Source organism: Apis laboriosa, unplaced genomic scaffold (assembly GCF_014066325.1).
Source record: "Apis laboriosa isolate Shangri-la unplaced genomic scaffold, ASM1406632v1 scaffold47_cov149, whole genome shotgun sequence".
Taxonomy (NCBI): Eukaryota; Metazoa; Arthropoda; class Insecta; order Hymenoptera; family Apidae; genus Apis; species Apis laboriosa.
In genome coordinates, this window is record NW_025223437.1 from 3,943,749 (window position 1) to 3,961,733 (window position 17,985).

The 17,985-nt window shown below is 36.0% G+C and overlaps 1 protein-coding gene across 1 annotated transcript in view; it reads right to left on the reverse strand.

Annotated features, from left to right (window-relative positions):
- Window positions 1-2,607: 2,607 nt before the first annotated feature.
- The window catches only part of LOC122716681 (glutamate receptor 1), a 277,322-nt gene continuing 261,944 nt past the window's right edge, over window positions 2,608-17,985 (reverse strand). The window contains 9 exon segments of the mRNA XM_043939999.1: window positions 2,608-4,136; window positions 8,245-8,319; window positions 8,783-8,849; window positions 8,852-9,029; window positions 10,366-10,610; window positions 10,684-10,882; window positions 15,255-15,467; window positions 16,913-17,136; window positions 17,658-17,752. Coding sequence (XP_043795934.1) covers window positions 3,754-4,136; window positions 8,245-8,319; window positions 8,783-8,849; window positions 8,852-9,029; window positions 10,366-10,610; window positions 10,684-10,882; window positions 15,255-15,467; window positions 16,913-17,136; window positions 17,658-17,752 — 1,679 coding nt within the window. The 3' untranslated portion in view covers window positions 2,608-3,753.

Below are 17,985 nucleotides of genomic sequence, written 5' to 3' on the forward strand. Positions count from 1 at the left end.
GGGATCAGAAGGTGAACAAAGAGGAAACCATTGACCGATCTATTCTACTGAATCACTGTAAACACTTCCAAAAAAATTATAATCATTCTTCCTCGCCACTTCAATTGCTTATGAAACGTTTCTATCACAATTAACATTCGAGAAAATATCGGTAAATATTCTAAAAAAGACTTTTCTCCATCCTAGTTCTCCTTTATTATATTTTACAAAATTAAAAATTCCATCGTACACGTTTCTTCTATTTCCCTCGCAGGAGAAAAGTATTTACAATCATCCAGCAGATAGAATATCCTGAATGTTTTTCGAGCTTCGTGTTCATCTGTTTTTTTTTTTCCCCTCTTTTCGTTCATTTCACGTGAGAGAAAAAAAAAAAAAGAAAAAAAAAGAAAACGAACAGGGTTAAATTCTCTCGTAACGATGCCGGGACGGTATACGGGGACTGTTACATTGTTTCTTCATTTTTCGAAAAAATGAAGGTGATTTCGTTCCGTGTGTTTGATTAGAAAAAGTGACGACGAACATCAAAAAACGTTAACAACGACGGGGAGGGGGAACAAAAATACCGTCGCGTTTATACAATTCGAATTTGGCGCCACGCTGTCACGTGCCGGGGACACGAGTTACCCTCCAATTCGAAATTTTTATCCCAAATTGTCCCAAAAATTTTTTTCTCACATCTTCTTTTATTATTATTATTTTTTCTAGAATTTTGAGCTATTGAAAACATTACTTACATTAATCAGATTATAATATTTTATTATTTATAAAATTTTATATACAGCGTTCTCGTAGCTCCGTTTCCATTACCATGAAATTTTTATCTTATTCTTTCGAAAATGGCGTAGATTTATGTTACGTTCGAGGTAACGATTGATAAATAAAAAGAAATTATTTCGATCGAAGGCGTGGCCAATCGAGTCATCATCATCCCGAAAAGAATTTTTGGGAACAACTTGATATCTGTACACTTATACATCTTCTTTTCGAAATCGGATTCATATTCAAACTCGCGCCTCGCGCGTACCCGATTTTCAATTTCAAATCGGCGGATATCACGCTTCGCAAAATGGTGAGAACGTGCGGCCTTCGATCAAAGATCGGCTCGACATCCTCCGATAAAACTCACCCCACGGTGTTCATCGCGTGTGTCACGTGTCACGATACACGGTATTTGTAATCTATCGTTATTTCGAACCGCGGATAGATAACAATTAGTCGTAATAAGAAAATCTGGCGATATGATAGGTAGATCGGTCACGTATCGCTGCCACGTATAAAACAGGCGGTCGATCCTCGATCCTCGAGAGGATCGGATGGGAAGGAAATGAACGTAAGAAGACACCGAGGTTCAAAACGAACAATTGACGAGTATTTTCTTTTTCCTTTCCTTATTTTTTTTTTTTTTTCGATCTATGGCAGTAAATAAAACCATGTCATGTTATGAACCGAAGTTGTGCTCTGAGACAAGAGTAGCGTGAATACTCAGAAAAATAGTTTTATACGTCGCAACATGTAATTTGGCTCTGAGAATATATCTCCCCTGGAATATTGTTCGATGCCACGATGACGATATTGCTCGAACGATCTTACTTTGATTTTCTTCGAAATTTTGATTTCTATCAGATTCCTCTCTTTTTCTATTTATTAATTAAAAATATATATATATATATATATTCGCTTTTGATTTCCTGCTTCGAATAAATTCTTTAGAATCGTGTTACAGTTTACACGATATTTCATCAAATTTTCAAACTTCCAAATTCATAAAAATCGTTTTCACTTCTCCATCAAATATGTTCCAATATTCATCAACCGAATCAATTCATTGACCAGCAATAAATTTCGATAAAATCCCTCTCAATCTTCTCGATAACGTGTTATTTAACGCATCCCTCTTTCCCCCTCCCCCTCGTTTCAACCCGTCGAGCGATAACGTTCGAAATAATATTTCAATATATATATATATATATTGGACGTCGGAGAGCGGCTTCCATTCGTATCAGCATCGCGGCACCGGACGTGTTATCGTGTTATATCGGGGAGAGATATCGTCTTTTGGCACGAAAAACCTTGGCCGTAAACGTACGTCGTTCGTTCGTTTTCGCCAGATCGCGGCGATCACGACGAAGGAGGCGTTCGAGAATCAGCTCGAAAATCGGCCCGCGCGCTTGTAAAAATTTACGGCCGTCGAGGGAAAAGAGAAGAAAAAGGAGAGAGACAGAGAGAGAGAGAGAGAGAGAGAAAGAGAAAGAGAAAAAAAGCCCTCCCTTTTCGTCCTCTCGTCGGCTCGGATCGGCGCGAACTGGCGGTGATAGGTACTTAATAATGCGTTTATTACACGATATCGTTAATCCTAATTGCTCTCACGCATACAATTCGAAACATTCTCCTTTCGCACGTTTCTCCTTCTCTCTTTCGTCTTCACGTTCTTTCGATATATCTATACGTATGTATATTCATATATATATATATATATATATTTATATTTATATTTATATTTTTCTTATATATATATATATATATATATATTATTTATCACACACGCAATGCTCACGCGATCATTGATGTGATTATTACACAATATTGTTCTTCAGTTAAAAAAAATCTATCCTCCTGTCTCTATTCCCCTCCTCTCCCCCCTTTCCCCCCTCCCTGTTCCTCTTTCTCCATTCCCGCAACAATAAAATACGCAACGTTGTACAAATACAAATTTGTAAACGAACTCGTAATAAGAAAAAAAACGTCGCGGTAATATTAATAAAGAATATAATAACGATATTAATAATATACGTAATAATAAAGTAAGCAATGAATGGTCAACCTTCTCCTTTCCTTTTTTTCTCTTTTCTCTTCTCCTTTTCACGAACCTCATCCTCTTTCTTCTCTCAAACGGTCGACCATTCTTCATTTTCGCTCCCGAAACACGTATACGTATACATACACGTGTATGCGGGGACACTTATGCGGTCCCCTCCCACGGAAATGGCAGTTGAGTTGTGTTGTCGAGTAGTTGCACATGCACCCACCCCAGGACCATCGAATTCTACTATATCGAATATCGCGACCCGTTCTCGCCCGGTTATCGATAGCCGCGTTCGATAGCTCGTCGTACTCTCGTCTCCTCTTACTCAGTTACCCTGAGTCCTCACCATTCACTTTCTCCTTCGCCCTTTCGCGTTTACGTTTATTACATTATTATTACGCGCGCAATATATACAATGTACAAACCACGAGGAGGCATTTCCTTCCAGTTTTTCTTTATCTTCTCTCGGAACACACACGCTCGCTCACACACACGCACGCACGCACGCACACCTTTCCTCTTCGTCCCTCTCGAACCGATGCGTATCGATCCCCGCGGTGAAATCGAAAACGATCTAAGTCTCAAGTCTCGACGATCTCAAATCACGCGTGCGGCAGTACGATTCGAGGAACTTGAAAACAACCCTTCTCACCTTATTCCATCAACTTGCGAAAAATCGCTCCCCTCCGACTTCCTTCGAAATCTCTCGAATCCAATTTCATCGTCCAATGTGTATACATATATATATATATATATATTTTTATAAATAATCGGCGCCGAGAGAACGAGAGTCGCGATGATTCGACTAGCGGCAAACGCGGGTTGTCAATTGGATCGTTGGATGTTCCGAGGAGCTGTGGGAGCCAGCTCCTCCACGTAGGGTAAGGAGCTCCTAACTTCCTCTTCCTCTTCTCATTCTCGTTCGTCTGTATATATATATATATATCTTCTTAAATGATGTATTCGGGCTTGTAGTCGCCGGGACGGCCGGACCAGACCCGCGGCGAAGCCGGTGTCCAGGGCACCGCGACGTCCAGCATGGTGATGCTCGGCCTTCGCAGGAACGGCGAGAACCTCGTCCTCTTCGGGCTCTTTGGCGGCGATTCAGCGAAGGTGACGCTTCTTCGTTGCGGTCTTCTGGGCGGCGGGGGCGGCGGCGGTGGAGGCAGAGACGCCACCAGGGGCGGCGGCGGAGGCGTGGGCAGGGAGATTGCGGGCGACTCGCCAGGGCTTTCCATGCTGTGGCTTTCCAGGTAATTTACACCTGGGTATGCGTATTGCTGTGCACCTGGTCGCCCTCGGTATTGCCAATCGCGTTTGCCGGTGCGTAGTACTGGAAATCCAACCGTCTCCCGTTAGCCCTAATAATAATAATAATTGAAGGAGAGGGGAGGTGCTCGAGAAAGGGGGGGGGGTGAATCGTGTGAATCGTGCTCCTGTGGATCTGTGAATTGCGAGTCGAGTGTCAAAGTGGAAAGTTCAAAGTTCGAAGTGGTGAGTGAGTGAATGGGGTGAATTTTTCTTCTTCTTCGTTTTTTTTTTGGGGGGGATTTTGGTTTCGAATTTGGGGTGGTTTCGATGATGGGGGATGATTCGAGGTGCGTGGTGCTGTGTGAAGATTTTTCTTTTTTTTTTTTACGTTGGTGCTTTCTTCTCGTTGGTGTTAATTTAAAGTTTTATTTGGTAATTGGTAATTTGATGTGAGTTTATTTGTGTGGGAAGCGGTGTGACAGACGGATTTTGGAATGATGGAAATTTTTTTAACTGCTATTGAAATTTATTTGCTTCGAAGAGAGAAAGTTTGTTTCTCTTCTTTGTGAGAATTGTTTGTATTTAATCTTGGAATATTTGTTCCAATTTACAGGCGAACCTTTTCTTTCGCATTTTAACGGGTTGTTCTTCGAGTATAAGTAAATTTTCAGAATGGATTTCAACCGTATTGCAAGAATATATGATTTCCATATATGATTTCTTTAATATCCAGAGGTATTCATCTCGTTTCAATTACCCGAACGATTCAAATTGTACATACTGTACGTACTTCGACGTAAGAGAAATTTTCTTGGAAATGCAGGATCCTATAAATTTGAAAAAATAAAAATGAAAGAGATAAGAATAAGAAGAACACGAACATATTTCATCAAATTTTAACCAAACGATTCTGAATGGACATTTATTATCCGATAAAGAGTCTTGACCGTTTGGACAAGAGAACAAAATCGTATTTATTTAATTGTAATGTAAAATCGCGCCATTCTAATTTCCAAGTTTCAATAATTTCATTCTATAAATAAATAATGTAAACGTGTCCAACATCAAGTTTAAATTACGTTCTACTCCCTACTTGTGATGAAAAAAAGAGACACGTATTTCCTATACTTGCGAATAATAAATGAATACACTCGGATAATAGAACATTTCGGATATTACGCATCCCGAAAAATTCTACTTTAGATTAAAATGCACGTTATTCTCACGTATTAAAAAAAAAAAAAAAAAAAAAAAAAGGAAAAAAGAAACAAACCTATTCATTTCCAATTTTTTTACGAATTTCTTTCATTCACAAAACGAATAGCATTCCTCCTATTAAATATGAGGATCCTTCTCTATATTCTCTAATCTTAATATCCCCTTTTCTTCTTTTTTCTCATACAATCGAGTTCGTCCGTACAAATATCCACCAACCCATAGATAATTATCCACCTTCGAGGAAATTACCTGTCTGAGGGAGAAGAAGTGAATCGCGATTCGTTGCGAACGGGCGTCCCGTTTGTGAAAAAAAAAAAGAAAAAAAGAAAAAAAAAAAAAAAAAAAAAAAAAAAAGGAAAAGTGTCTCGCGAACGATGCATAAAAATTCTCTCCACGGTCTACCGTCGTTCTACCGTCCTGCCTTTTGTGAAACGTACTTGCTCCGGAAGAGAAGTGAGTGACGGAGTGAGAGAGGAGGGGAGGGGAGGAGGAGGAGGGGATCGTATCGCGCTTTTGGCGCGAGAGAAACGACACGACACGACACGACACGACGAGGCGAGTCGTCATTCGATGCACAGTTCCGTTCAAAGGTCTGTTTACACTGCTACTGAAAATTCCATTTCGCTGCGTTAAAGCGTTTTAAAACGAGTAATCGTGCTTGACATATATTGTTTGAAAAGAAAAAAAAAAAAAAGGAAAAAAATGGGAGAAAAGGGAAAAAAGAGTTATACAAAAAAGGCAAAAATTGTTAAAAAAATAATACCGTGTTTTTGGAAAAGACGTGCTCTTTTTAGCTCTTTGTTTTTAAATTCAAACCCCCCGCCTTTTTAAATTTGTTATATACGATCGAGTTTGAAATTGCATTATTCAGATTGGAGATTTTTTTCCACGGTGGTGGTGCAATTCGTTCATCGAATGAATAAGTTTAATCTCTCTTCCCTATCTACTGTCAAAGAGTTACTTCGAACGAGATTTTCCATTGTTAACAATAAAGTAGATGGATTTTTGAATTAGATTCGTAGAAATTATAAAAAAAAAAAACTTTAATAGATCGTGTATTTACTAAAAAATTTTGTTCGCGGTATATATTTGTTTATATCTGAAAACAAGGAAGAAAGTTCATATAGCAGTGTAAACACAGTGTCTAACGTACAAGCATTTCCAAAGCTGCATGCGATCTCGACAAATCAATCACGGTTTCATTCCTCACCATCCTCTAAAAGAATAATGCTGCAAGCCATGCTCTTGTCTCGCGATCGTAAGCAAGTTTCATGATAACCAAAGCTGTAAAGATGGAGGAGCGAGCAGGAGGTAGAAGGACGCTTTGCGACGTGTGTGTACGTTCAATTTTCAGAAAGGCGAAAATACCCGAGCAAATTATTTTCAAACAATTTTCAAAAAATTCGCCGATCGTTTTATTATATATTCAATTCACGTATATTCAAATTTCTGTAACTGAATCGTGCATCGACGAGTATATATATATATATATTTGAATGAAGATTGAACATCTGTATTTTTATACAAAAATTCGAATTGTTTCGAGTTTGATATAATCGAAGAGAAATGAGAGCGAAGAAGAGTGAAAGAGTGACACAGAGAGTACACACTACCTATCATCTCTCGATGATTCGAGAAGAAGAGAAAGAAAGATGGCGTGAAGCAGAAAGGGGACGAAACAGGGATCGAGAATAGGCGCATTTAGAATCGTGATCGAGAGAGAGAGAGAGAGAGAGAGCGCACGATGGGACGTATAATTAAGGGTTAGAAAGTACTCACATATGGTCCCGGGAAAGGCGCATGCATCCTCCGTCTAACTCTGCAGTCCGTACCACTAGAGACAAAAACAAAAGTAGAACGAAACGCGCAAAACGAGCAAAAATTACGGTCTCCATCTGCATCCATCGAGTTACAAACAGAGAAATAATAGATAGAAAGTTAGGTGAGGGGAGATAGAGATAGAGATAGAGAGGGGAAGAACGAGGTGGTATGTAAGTAATAATAAATAGAAAGTAGAAAAGAGCGCAACACATCCAGCCAGCCGCACATCGCACGCATATACGTATGATATATATATATATATATATGTTATACACACACACACATATATATATATATATAAATTAAATAATCTGTATATTTCTATACGTAATATTTATTTATGCACAGACTGTTAATGCATTCGTGGAATATATTTCAAAGATATATTCTAGACAATCTAAAAATTTTACGTATCGTTTATTAAACTTTGAAAGAAAAGAAAAAAACATACGTTGTTCGATTCTACTTTAGAAAAGTTCATTTCGTAAGTTCTTATAATATTATAATTTAAATTTCCATTATAGATTTTTCTTTCGATCCCTCGAAAAGTATATTTCACGAACGCGTTATATTCAACATCCTATACGAGTATCGTATCAACGTATAATAAAATACACGATGTGTATATCGAGAACGATCGATGACAGCCCTTAGGTCGATCGTGAGAAACATCGTTCGAGAACCACGTCCCTGTTCGAAATTCTCGATACCCAGGCCATCTTTCACAATACACACGTGGAACGTATACACCCTGCTAACTGCATGCCTTAACTTACTCTATTGTATATATATTTATATATATATATATATATGCTTCTATGTATATATGCATATGTATGTCATAGAGGTTCTTGTATTGCACGGATATGCATAATGCAGCCCGACGCCGCCACGTTGGGGGCGTATGTTACACGATACATTTCGAGATCGTTGGTTTCGAGGCAGGGGTGGGAAAGGGATGAAAACCGGTTCTCCAGTTCCCTCCTTACGTCGATATTTCTTTTCCATTTTAAAATGTGGAGATGAAAGGGGAGAAACCGTTTTCCGTACCCTTCCCCTGCTCGCCTCGACTCGATTCTATTCGAGCGTGTTTTCTACACATGGCCGCGTGGTTACGATCCGATCCGATCTGGTGTGGACTCGCTACTTACCCGGCCATTGTCGAAATCTCGACCGCCGCCGATCGTCAATCGGGCTTTCGCCTTCATCGCGTCCGACAACGGGATCTGAAAAGTTTTGTCTTGATTAATGGAATCTTTGGGTGGAAGAATCGAAGGTAGATTGGAACAGGAAGTAGAATTTTTTTAGGAATAGAATGAGGTAATGGTTATAAGGGATCGAGAAATATTTGGATTTATAACAGATTTTTTTTTGGTTTTTGCGAAGATTTAGTGAAATTGCTTTTTCCAGAAAATTAGTCAATTAATTTTCAGTCATTCTTTTATTAGCATCAGCAATTTGATATTAAAAATTTTTTGATAATTAATTAAGTTATAAAAGTGAGCTTTTTAACTTGAATAGAATATTTTCGTTTTTGTGAATGATTCGAGTAAAATCTTTTTATTAACATCAGCAATTTGGTATGAAAAATTTCTTGATATTATCTAATCGAATTATAAAAGTGTCCCTTAATTTGGGAAGGATGAAAGGAATTTTCTAATTCGGCTGACAATAATATCAATTCGTTACTTTTGCTCTGGTAGCTTCCGTGTGCGATTTGTAACAGAATTCCAGCAATGCAACGGCTAGGGCTAAAAGCAGCCCACCGATAAGAATGTAGAATATCCCTGCCACGTTGCTGAGGGATAATTCGTTTCTGGAGGCGTCCTGTTTGTCACCGTGCCTGCATTCTGTTCTATCGTACCACCATCGGTTCACCAATTTCGTCAGTTCTCCGTTCTCTTTCAACGAGAGCACGGCCAGATTTATCGGATCTCTGCAAAATATGAAATATTATAAGAAATTAAATAATATTAATTTAAAGCAAAATATTAGAATTTTAATCGAAGAATTACCATCAGAAGTTGAATAAATTTCGATGTAAGATTTAAATGATTTATCAAAAGTCAAGCTGATAAAGTATCGAAATTTAATTTAATTTTTTTGAAAAATTACTTCATCTTCTAAAGTTCTGAGATATAGAAATTTAGAAATTTGATATTTTTCAATGGATCATATGTCTTTAGAAGCTATTTAAATAAATATCGAAAAATCTCACTTAAGATTAATTTAAAAATGATAATTATTAATCCTTCAAAAGATTGAATTATGAAAATTCTTTTATATTATTTTATTACAATATACATATCGAAATAACATAATAATAAGAAATATAAAATTTATAGAATTAACAATAGAAATTCGATACAAGATTTCGTTCAAAAAGAAAAAGAAAGAAATAAAACTTGTTAAACAAAATCCTTTAATCATCCTGATAATTCGCAGAAAACATATCAATTCTATTAAATGAGAGACAAAGCTAATAAGAAGAAACAACGAGCAAGAATATCCACAGAAAAACTCGACGCACGAACAGATGCGATAAAAAATCGAGAAATAATCGTTGAATCACAAAAATTGAACGTTGTTGGAGAGATTGAATTGGACGAGAATCGGGCTCATCCTTTAAACAGTAATGAAAAAAATAAGTGTACGAGTTTTTCTATGCTAATTGTGTGGAACGACCTTTTCGAAAGTATTTCAAAGAGGCAACGAGGGGGGTACTTTCTTGCCTCTTTCTTGCCTGTTACAAATCCTCGTTAATTATGCCCTCCTCGTATGGAGGAAATAGGTCGAACCATTCAATCCCTTCGTTGCTCGCGAATACGTGATGAATGGTTGTTGTCGAGAAATATCGAAAAGAAACTTTTCCTGTTAAATAGCTAATAAGCTGGTCGATTTTTAAATTTCGTTCACGATCCCTTGAAAGGATCATTAAGAAATTCCAAGATTCTTGTTTTCTTTAGTTTAACGAAATATAACATTGCAATGTTGAAGAAAATGTTTATTTCAGATTTTAAAAAGAAATTTTCTTGGAAATATTATTTACGACATCATATACTATAAAAATATAATTTCACACGCTCTATTAATTCTTTTGCTTTCGTGTCATTTTATGAAGAAACATCTTTTCAATCTCATTCATTTTAATTTCTTTTTATTATACTTTATCAATCAAGTAATAGTGTATTCACTCTGATGTAAATTTATAGACACAATATTTTCATTTTGAATATTATAGGAAAGTAATAACAAAAATAGATAAGATTTACTTGAGAGGGGATCCCAATGGCGTGGCCACTCCAAAACCCTTGGCGTCAAGGTTCCTGCCGACCTTCATCGTGTCGCAGGGCTCTCTCTCGTTCGTGTACTCGTTCTTCGGGCTTTCGATCAACAGGGCGTACTTCCCTTTGCTGGTCCTCACCCTTCGAATACCCTCGTCGTACGTTTTCACGAACACGTGCTTCCTCGAGTTCATGAACTCCCACATTTTGCTGTACAAATTAATCTGCGATTTCTGCAAAATGGAGAATAGGACATCCCCCATAAATTTTCATCAATTGATCCCTCGATTTTTCTTACGCACTTACGCGAAAAAAGTCCCAAGTTGAGCCGTGAGATAACGTGCCGTATTGCACTTCCGTCTGCGAGGCTAAGTCTTCCGGCGAGTTAATCGGCGCGACCATCCTCTCCACCGTTAGAAAAGCGGCTAAGTTGGCGGTGTACGAGGAGATTAGGATCAGGGTGAAGAACCACCACACGCTGCCGACTATTCGTCCTGATATCGATCTGTGTGTGATTTTTTTTTTTTTTTTTTAATTGATAATTATTCGAGAACGAGAGATGCGGGGATTAAGAAAAATTTTGGAACAGTTAGTCGTGATAAGATGATATTGAGATATTCATCAATCCAATGAGTCAAAGTAAAAAAATCTTTCAAATTTTTTCTTTTAAATTTTTATTATATCGAAAGATATATTTAATGTATCCATAAATTAAATCAATATGTTAGAATTCGTTTCGAATTGTTATTTGTTAAAATATAATAAATATGATTAAGAACTTATTATGCATATATATTTGTTCGATATATTCGTTTTTTGAAATTCGTGTGAATCTTAAATTGTATGTATTTTCATTTGCAGTTTCTATAGACAATCTAAATTTACCATTATTTTTTATTTATTATTAAGAATTCGGGAAAAATAATCTTTGAAAGAATTCAGAAATGAAATTTTCTTGTAAACAGAAAAGGTTAAGCTTACTCATGAAAATTTAAATACCTCGAATTTTTTTTATCTTTTTCACCAAAGCCAATTTCTTAAGTATAATATCCTTAAATCTTTCCTTCAACTTTCTTCGCTCTCTGCTTTCAACGGAGTGTAACTTTGAAATCGAAAATTAAACCGAATTATCCAATAATGGATATGGCGGTATTTAATGGCGAAACTTCGAGCTCGGAATCAGGCGGAGAGGAAAGAAGCGGAACGAGGAAGAGGCGGTGGACAGAGAATGTTTCACGAAAATTTACAATTCATATCGGCGAATATTTAAACCATTAATCAAGGAGTCTACCGCGATGGGCTGGTATGGTGGATGGAAATTAATCGAGACCCAATTTCAAAGTGGCCGAAACGGGCCGTGAAAACTGTCTCTCCGAAAATTTACGAGAGCAGCCCATCCGTGAACAGTTTCATCCCTTCAACTTTTGTTTGTTTTAAAAGTGATCGCATATTCCTTTAAAAAGTTTCTCTTAAAGGAGGATTCTTTGATTCTTGTGGATCAAACGTTATATTAAAATTATATTTAAACAGTTTTATTGTAAAATACTGATTCAAATTTCTGTTTTAGAGAGATGAAACGAATATTATGCGAAACATTGGAGGAAAAAAGAAAGAACTTGTGTTAAAGCAGTACAGTAAAGAACTTGTGTTTATGCAGTATTTTTAAACTTTGATTTTTCTTTCAAATGAGAATGATATCCTTGATTTGGATATTTCATTTTTCTAATTCTTTTTTTTTTTTTTATTATTTTTCACTCGTATATAAACATAATATATTCGTATAAAATATTCAATATTACCATCCAAGAATGCCATAAAATAACGTCGACATTTATGCAAAAGAGGCAATAACTGGTATTACCATTGGCACGAAACGTATTTTTCCTGATCCTGGCACAGCTCGATATAGCTTGAAAGCCCGGAAGCGTAGAAAAAAAAAAAAAAAAAAAGTTTTAAAAAATTCAATTTAAACTACTTTCATCATGAGAACGATAAAAAACTTATATCTTAATCCTTTCACGACGATCAAAATAATATATGCTAAAGTAAGTTTTACAAAGATCGAAGGATTTTTACAATTTTTGATATTATTTACAAGAAATTCTATTACAAAATACAATTTCAAAAACATTATTGAATCTTATTTTAACTTTACTGATTGTTTTAACACGAAGCCAATTATAAAAATAAAAAAGATATTGGGAAAAAAAGAAGAAGAAATTTTTCATTACGTCATCAATAAACAAGAATAAAAAACATTCTCAAAAAATTTTTATTCTTCTTCTTTCTCTTTTTTTCAAGAGAACAACCCGATATTTATATAATAAACGAAGGACAAACTTGGAAAAGGAACGTAAAACTTGCGTTTGAAAAAAAGGAAGGGAAAGGGGGGAAGGGGGAGTCGAATCGGGTGAAAATGTACGCTATATACAAATACGACCTCGACGCGGCCAAGCGTGTCGCTAATGGAATTTTCGAGCGGCTACGAAACGGCACGCTCATTTAAATGAGCCGCCCTCGTATAGCTTGGTCGCCTAATCGCGGCGCTGATTGCGAGAGTGCTGTTCTAAATTACACCCCGCACGAGACTACGAGAAACGTAGTAATCCGATTATATTCTGATAATTCTCGGCCACGCGGTTTATAATCGCCGTTTACGCCAGCACGTAGTTATAATTTAAAGGAATTTGCAACAGTAATTATCGTGTACCTTAACCCTCCTGGGGTGCAGCCCCCGTAAATCACCCTCTTAAAGGTTATCATCGTTGGGCTATCTGCTGGCGGATGGTGATGCAGATCGTGCATGCGTTGAAGGACAGCGTTTAAACTTACGTTTATGAGAAGGTTTTATTAATTAGGAAATTGTAGAATTCTTTCCTCACTTTTTCTTAACTTTGCCAATTACATATAATAACAATTTATTGTTTTATAACTTTGTTTCATAATATTTGATGAGTAATCTGATCGAGTAAGTATTTTCATGTTAATAATTCTTTTATTATTTACAATTATTTATATTGCAGATTTTTACACATTGAAACATGTTCGAATATTCGAATATATTTTACATTGTATCAATAGATCAATTGTTTTTAAAAAACACGCAATGAAACTTTGAAAATTTCATCATGAAAACCTATTCGAGAAATAGAGGAAGCCATACCATTGAAGTCACTTTTTGATTTTTATCGATATCTCGATCGGTTGCCGAGATATAAGGATTCAAAGTTTTCATAGCGCTTAAAATAGTGCAGAAATTATGAATGGGACCGCGACCCAGTGACCTACATTTTTTCCTGGAAATGCGTACTACGTTTTTCTAGGAATCGCGTCTGTCGATTGTCTAGAGTTTGGGATAGGTCAGTCAAGGGAGTGCGAGCGAGAGGTCCGATTATCCGATAAGGACGGAGATAGTAAACGATTAAAAATTACCTTTCTCTTTACACGACGATATCTCGGGAACCGGAAGTCGTATCGGAATGAATCAAAAAGCGTTTTAAAGGGGAAGGTTTCATGCTTCTAATGATCGTTCACTTGTTGACCGGAAGTAATTATCTTCGGAATTATAGCGATTCAAAGTTTTTCTAATTTCAATCGGGATTGAAATCGAGTTTAAGGTAAACGATTAAAAATTACCTTTCTCTTTACACGATGATATCTCGGGAACCGGAAGTTGTATCGAGATAAATGAAAAAGCATTTTAAAGAGCAAGTTTCCACGGTTTTAATGATCTTTCATAGATTGATCGAAAATCATTATCTTCGAAGTTATAGCGATTTAAAGTTTTTCTAATTTTTAATAAGATTTCATCGAGTTTTATACCGTTCATTTTTATATATTTTAAACAATAATCGTAGTTTTTTTCTATATTTGAGTTAATATATTATAAAGTAATGATTGTATCGTAACGATTATTATACAATTAAAGAGAAATTTTCCTTAAAGATCATTGTCATTGTTAATGTAATTAATAGTGGTGACAAAGAATGGCAAGTCGTTTAGAATTTCATTTATTATACTTTCAATGTACTTTGTCGTGTCGTGAATCAAATTCTGTAATTAATTACACAAAAGTAATCTCTTTTTAGAGAAGATCGTGTTGCTCGTTATAGTAGAAGAGCAATGATACGTTTATAGAAGAGTTTAAGCGAGCTGGAAGCAACGAACCTTTAGAATCTTACCCGATTCTTTTTATTAATAGACAGTATGGTTGACCTGTTCAAATAAAAGACGCTTTCTCTCTCTCTCTCTCTCTCTCTCTCTATACTCTATACACTTTACTCTTTTCGCTTGTATCGCGGAAATAGGAATAGGGAACAGGTCAAAAATAGGAATAATTATTTGAGAAAAAAATTTCAATTGTTTTTCTTCTCCATAACACACGACCTGGCATATTTGTTCACACCTGAGTTTCGATTATTATGGATATTGATACATTCAATTTTGTTTTCACTTGACGATATCATTTTCTTTGATTGTGAAACAGCTTTTCTAAAATCTAGCTTGAAAATCAAGCTTATCAATCAAAGTTTCTCAAAAATGAATATTTGCAAATTTTCGATTTCTTAATATTAAAAAAATATAAATTCATATATATATATATATTTAAAATTATTCAGATAGAAGTACGACGTGTTCTAAATAAAGAAAGATCAGAAATTATTTAAGCTTGTCACTACGACATTTCCTAGAAAAATATCCTCCTATTCTAATTCACAGAGATCTCGTATGTGCGATGTGGAAAGAGTGCGCGATAATTGATCGAGATTAAGGTTTAATTAATTTTTACCTAAAGCACCTGGACTGGTAATTTTCTCAAAGCCAGGTTATCACGGGGATCTGGGTGTAGAACCGTTGCGAGGAAATGAATGATTTACCTGGGCGATATGTCGCAACCCTGCTGCATGAAAGCGGCTAGAGCGAACCAAAGGCTGTTTATGATACTGAAATCGTTCGCCATGCTCGAGGTGGGTATATGAGGTGATCCCTGCGACCCGTGCGGATGTTGCAGCGTGGGATCGTTTCTCGTCCCCATTGTGGGATCACCACCACTGCTCAGTGTCAGTACTCGCCATTCGTAAGGGGAGAACCTGCGAAGAAACGTGCAATTAATCGAAGTATTCCTATATATATAATACATGTAATTTTTCAAAATTTTAAATAATCGAATTGAAGAGAAAAATAACAATGATATAAGAATCTAAGAAAAAATGAAAATAATTCTAGATATTTTTTGAATTTAATTTTACAAGAAACATAATATATATGGTGATATGATTTATCTGATTAACAAGTAATTTTCCCTTAATTCTATTATTTATTTATCTTACAAGATTATCAACGATTCTTGTAAAATATTAAAATATATAAAATTAATATATGAATCCACCATATATGATCCAACGATGCAAATTTGAAAGAGAGAGATTTCATTGAAACACGGCATAAAGCCTTATCGTGGAGAGAAAATCTAAAGAGACATCCGGTCGTACGTTTCCTTGGTAAATTAACCGGGAACTCGGTTAGGAAGGCAGTGATCGATCAAGATATCCACCGTTCCAAACGATAAGATATTTCCATTTTATCGTTCCTCCATCGAGATTACGATCGAATCCTCGAATCGCGATCGTTTAAAATCGTATTTGGGGGAGTCACGCGAGAATGGTAAAATATCAAGGAGGGCGGAAGAAAAGCGGGGGCGATTTATCGTTGTGGATCGCGATAAATGCACGCGTGATTGTCGCGAGTCGACACGTAATACCAAACAAGGTTAGTCGTGATTAGCAAGATCGAGGGGCGAAATACCAGAGGAGAAGGTAATGGCGTGTGTCGTTTGCGCGACATCAATCACGGCCACGGAAATTTCTGCGACGATAAATTTCGTTTCTCCCGTTGATTTACATAGGTTACAATTTGAAGAATTACCTTGTGAGATAGAGCGTCTAGCAGTGTGATAATGTATGAAAGAGAAAATTAAAATTCATTGATCATTTGTACGTAATTCTTCTTCTTTTTTCCTTTTACATTTGCATTGTGAAATTTTGTGTATGTTTTCGTGAGATTTTGTAGGAAATATTATACTTGATTATACAAATATCTTTTTTTCTAAATGTTATAATTGTATTTTTATAATAATAGTAAATTTTGTTAATTAAAAGATTATCTATCAAAATTAAAATCTTTCGAAAGTTTGTTTGATATTTATTTTTCGTTTCGAGAATTGAATTGTTCTTTTGATTTGTACAGATTTAAAGAAAAAAGACTTTCTCGAAAGGGATGGATTCTTTTTGTTTCTTTTTATTTTTATTCCTGGTAGACAGTGAATAATAATATATAATACATGATACAGAGGGAAATTAGTATAATTTTTAAATATATTTTATAAAAATTGATTCTATAAAATAAGAAAGATGTGAAAAGAGAGATTAAACGATATATCAAACATATATATTTTTACTCCTGAGCCTGACCGTATATCGACTGTAACTACTTATCCGTCGAAAAAGGAGAATATCTTTAATAAAATCGCATTTACCTGGACACGGTAAAAAGAACGATGGACACACCGATATACGAGAAGATCACACACACCCATATCTCTTTGCTCAGAGGATTGAGAAAGCTGAAAACCCCCGGTTTCTGTTTGATGGGCTTTTTGATCATTATACTGATTCCAAGTGACATAAAGGGTTTACTGAAATCGATCACTCGTTCACGTTCAGACGTGATCGTCATGGGGGCAATCGCAATATCCGCCTCCTGCAAACAAATACGAATAATGAATAACGTTACAAAAATAAATTACATTAATAAATTACAACTAACCGTTTAAAAATAATTTCTTAACCGAACGATATTAAATTATATTTCATTCGAATTTTAATTTTCTAAACAAATTCGTCTATCTGATCGAGGATAATGATATTTCATTTCGAAAATTTTGTTACAGAAAAACAGAGTAAATTTCTGTTTCTTTTTTTTTTTTCGAAATTCGTCCGCCAGATGGAAACAGGTTAGACGATTGTAAAGAGCTTTCACGCTCGAGACATCTGGTGGACGAATTTCGTACTTTCTGACCAAAGATAAAACAGCTCGTTCAACGTCCATTTCGAGACAGAACTCGAGGCCGATCAATAATATAAGTGCAATCTTTCGCCTAGTCGGACGAAATCGTTCGGTCCATCCCTATACGCTGACTTCCGGCACGCTTTGTTCTAGAAATCGCATCGAGATCTCGATGGACGTTTTCCAGAACATTGATCGATCTCCCTGAAACTTACTTTGCGGATCAGCTCGCCGACCATGCCGTCCCAACCACCGGGAACGTCAGAATTTTCCATACCGTATTTACCGTCTTTTACTATACGAAGTTCGTCTGGAAAAGGAAAATTTTCTGTTTGATTCATTTAATTTCAAAAGTGATGAGATTATTGAATTAGTAGTGGAATAGTTGTTTCGTTGAATTAATTGAAAGTGGAAAGTTCTTGAACTACTTTAGGGCGGGGTAACTAGGCGGATGCTTGTATCGATATTGTTTAATCTTTATTTTCATTTCTTTTCTTGGGGGGCGTTATTCACGTAGATAGAAAATTGGATATAAAGAAAAAT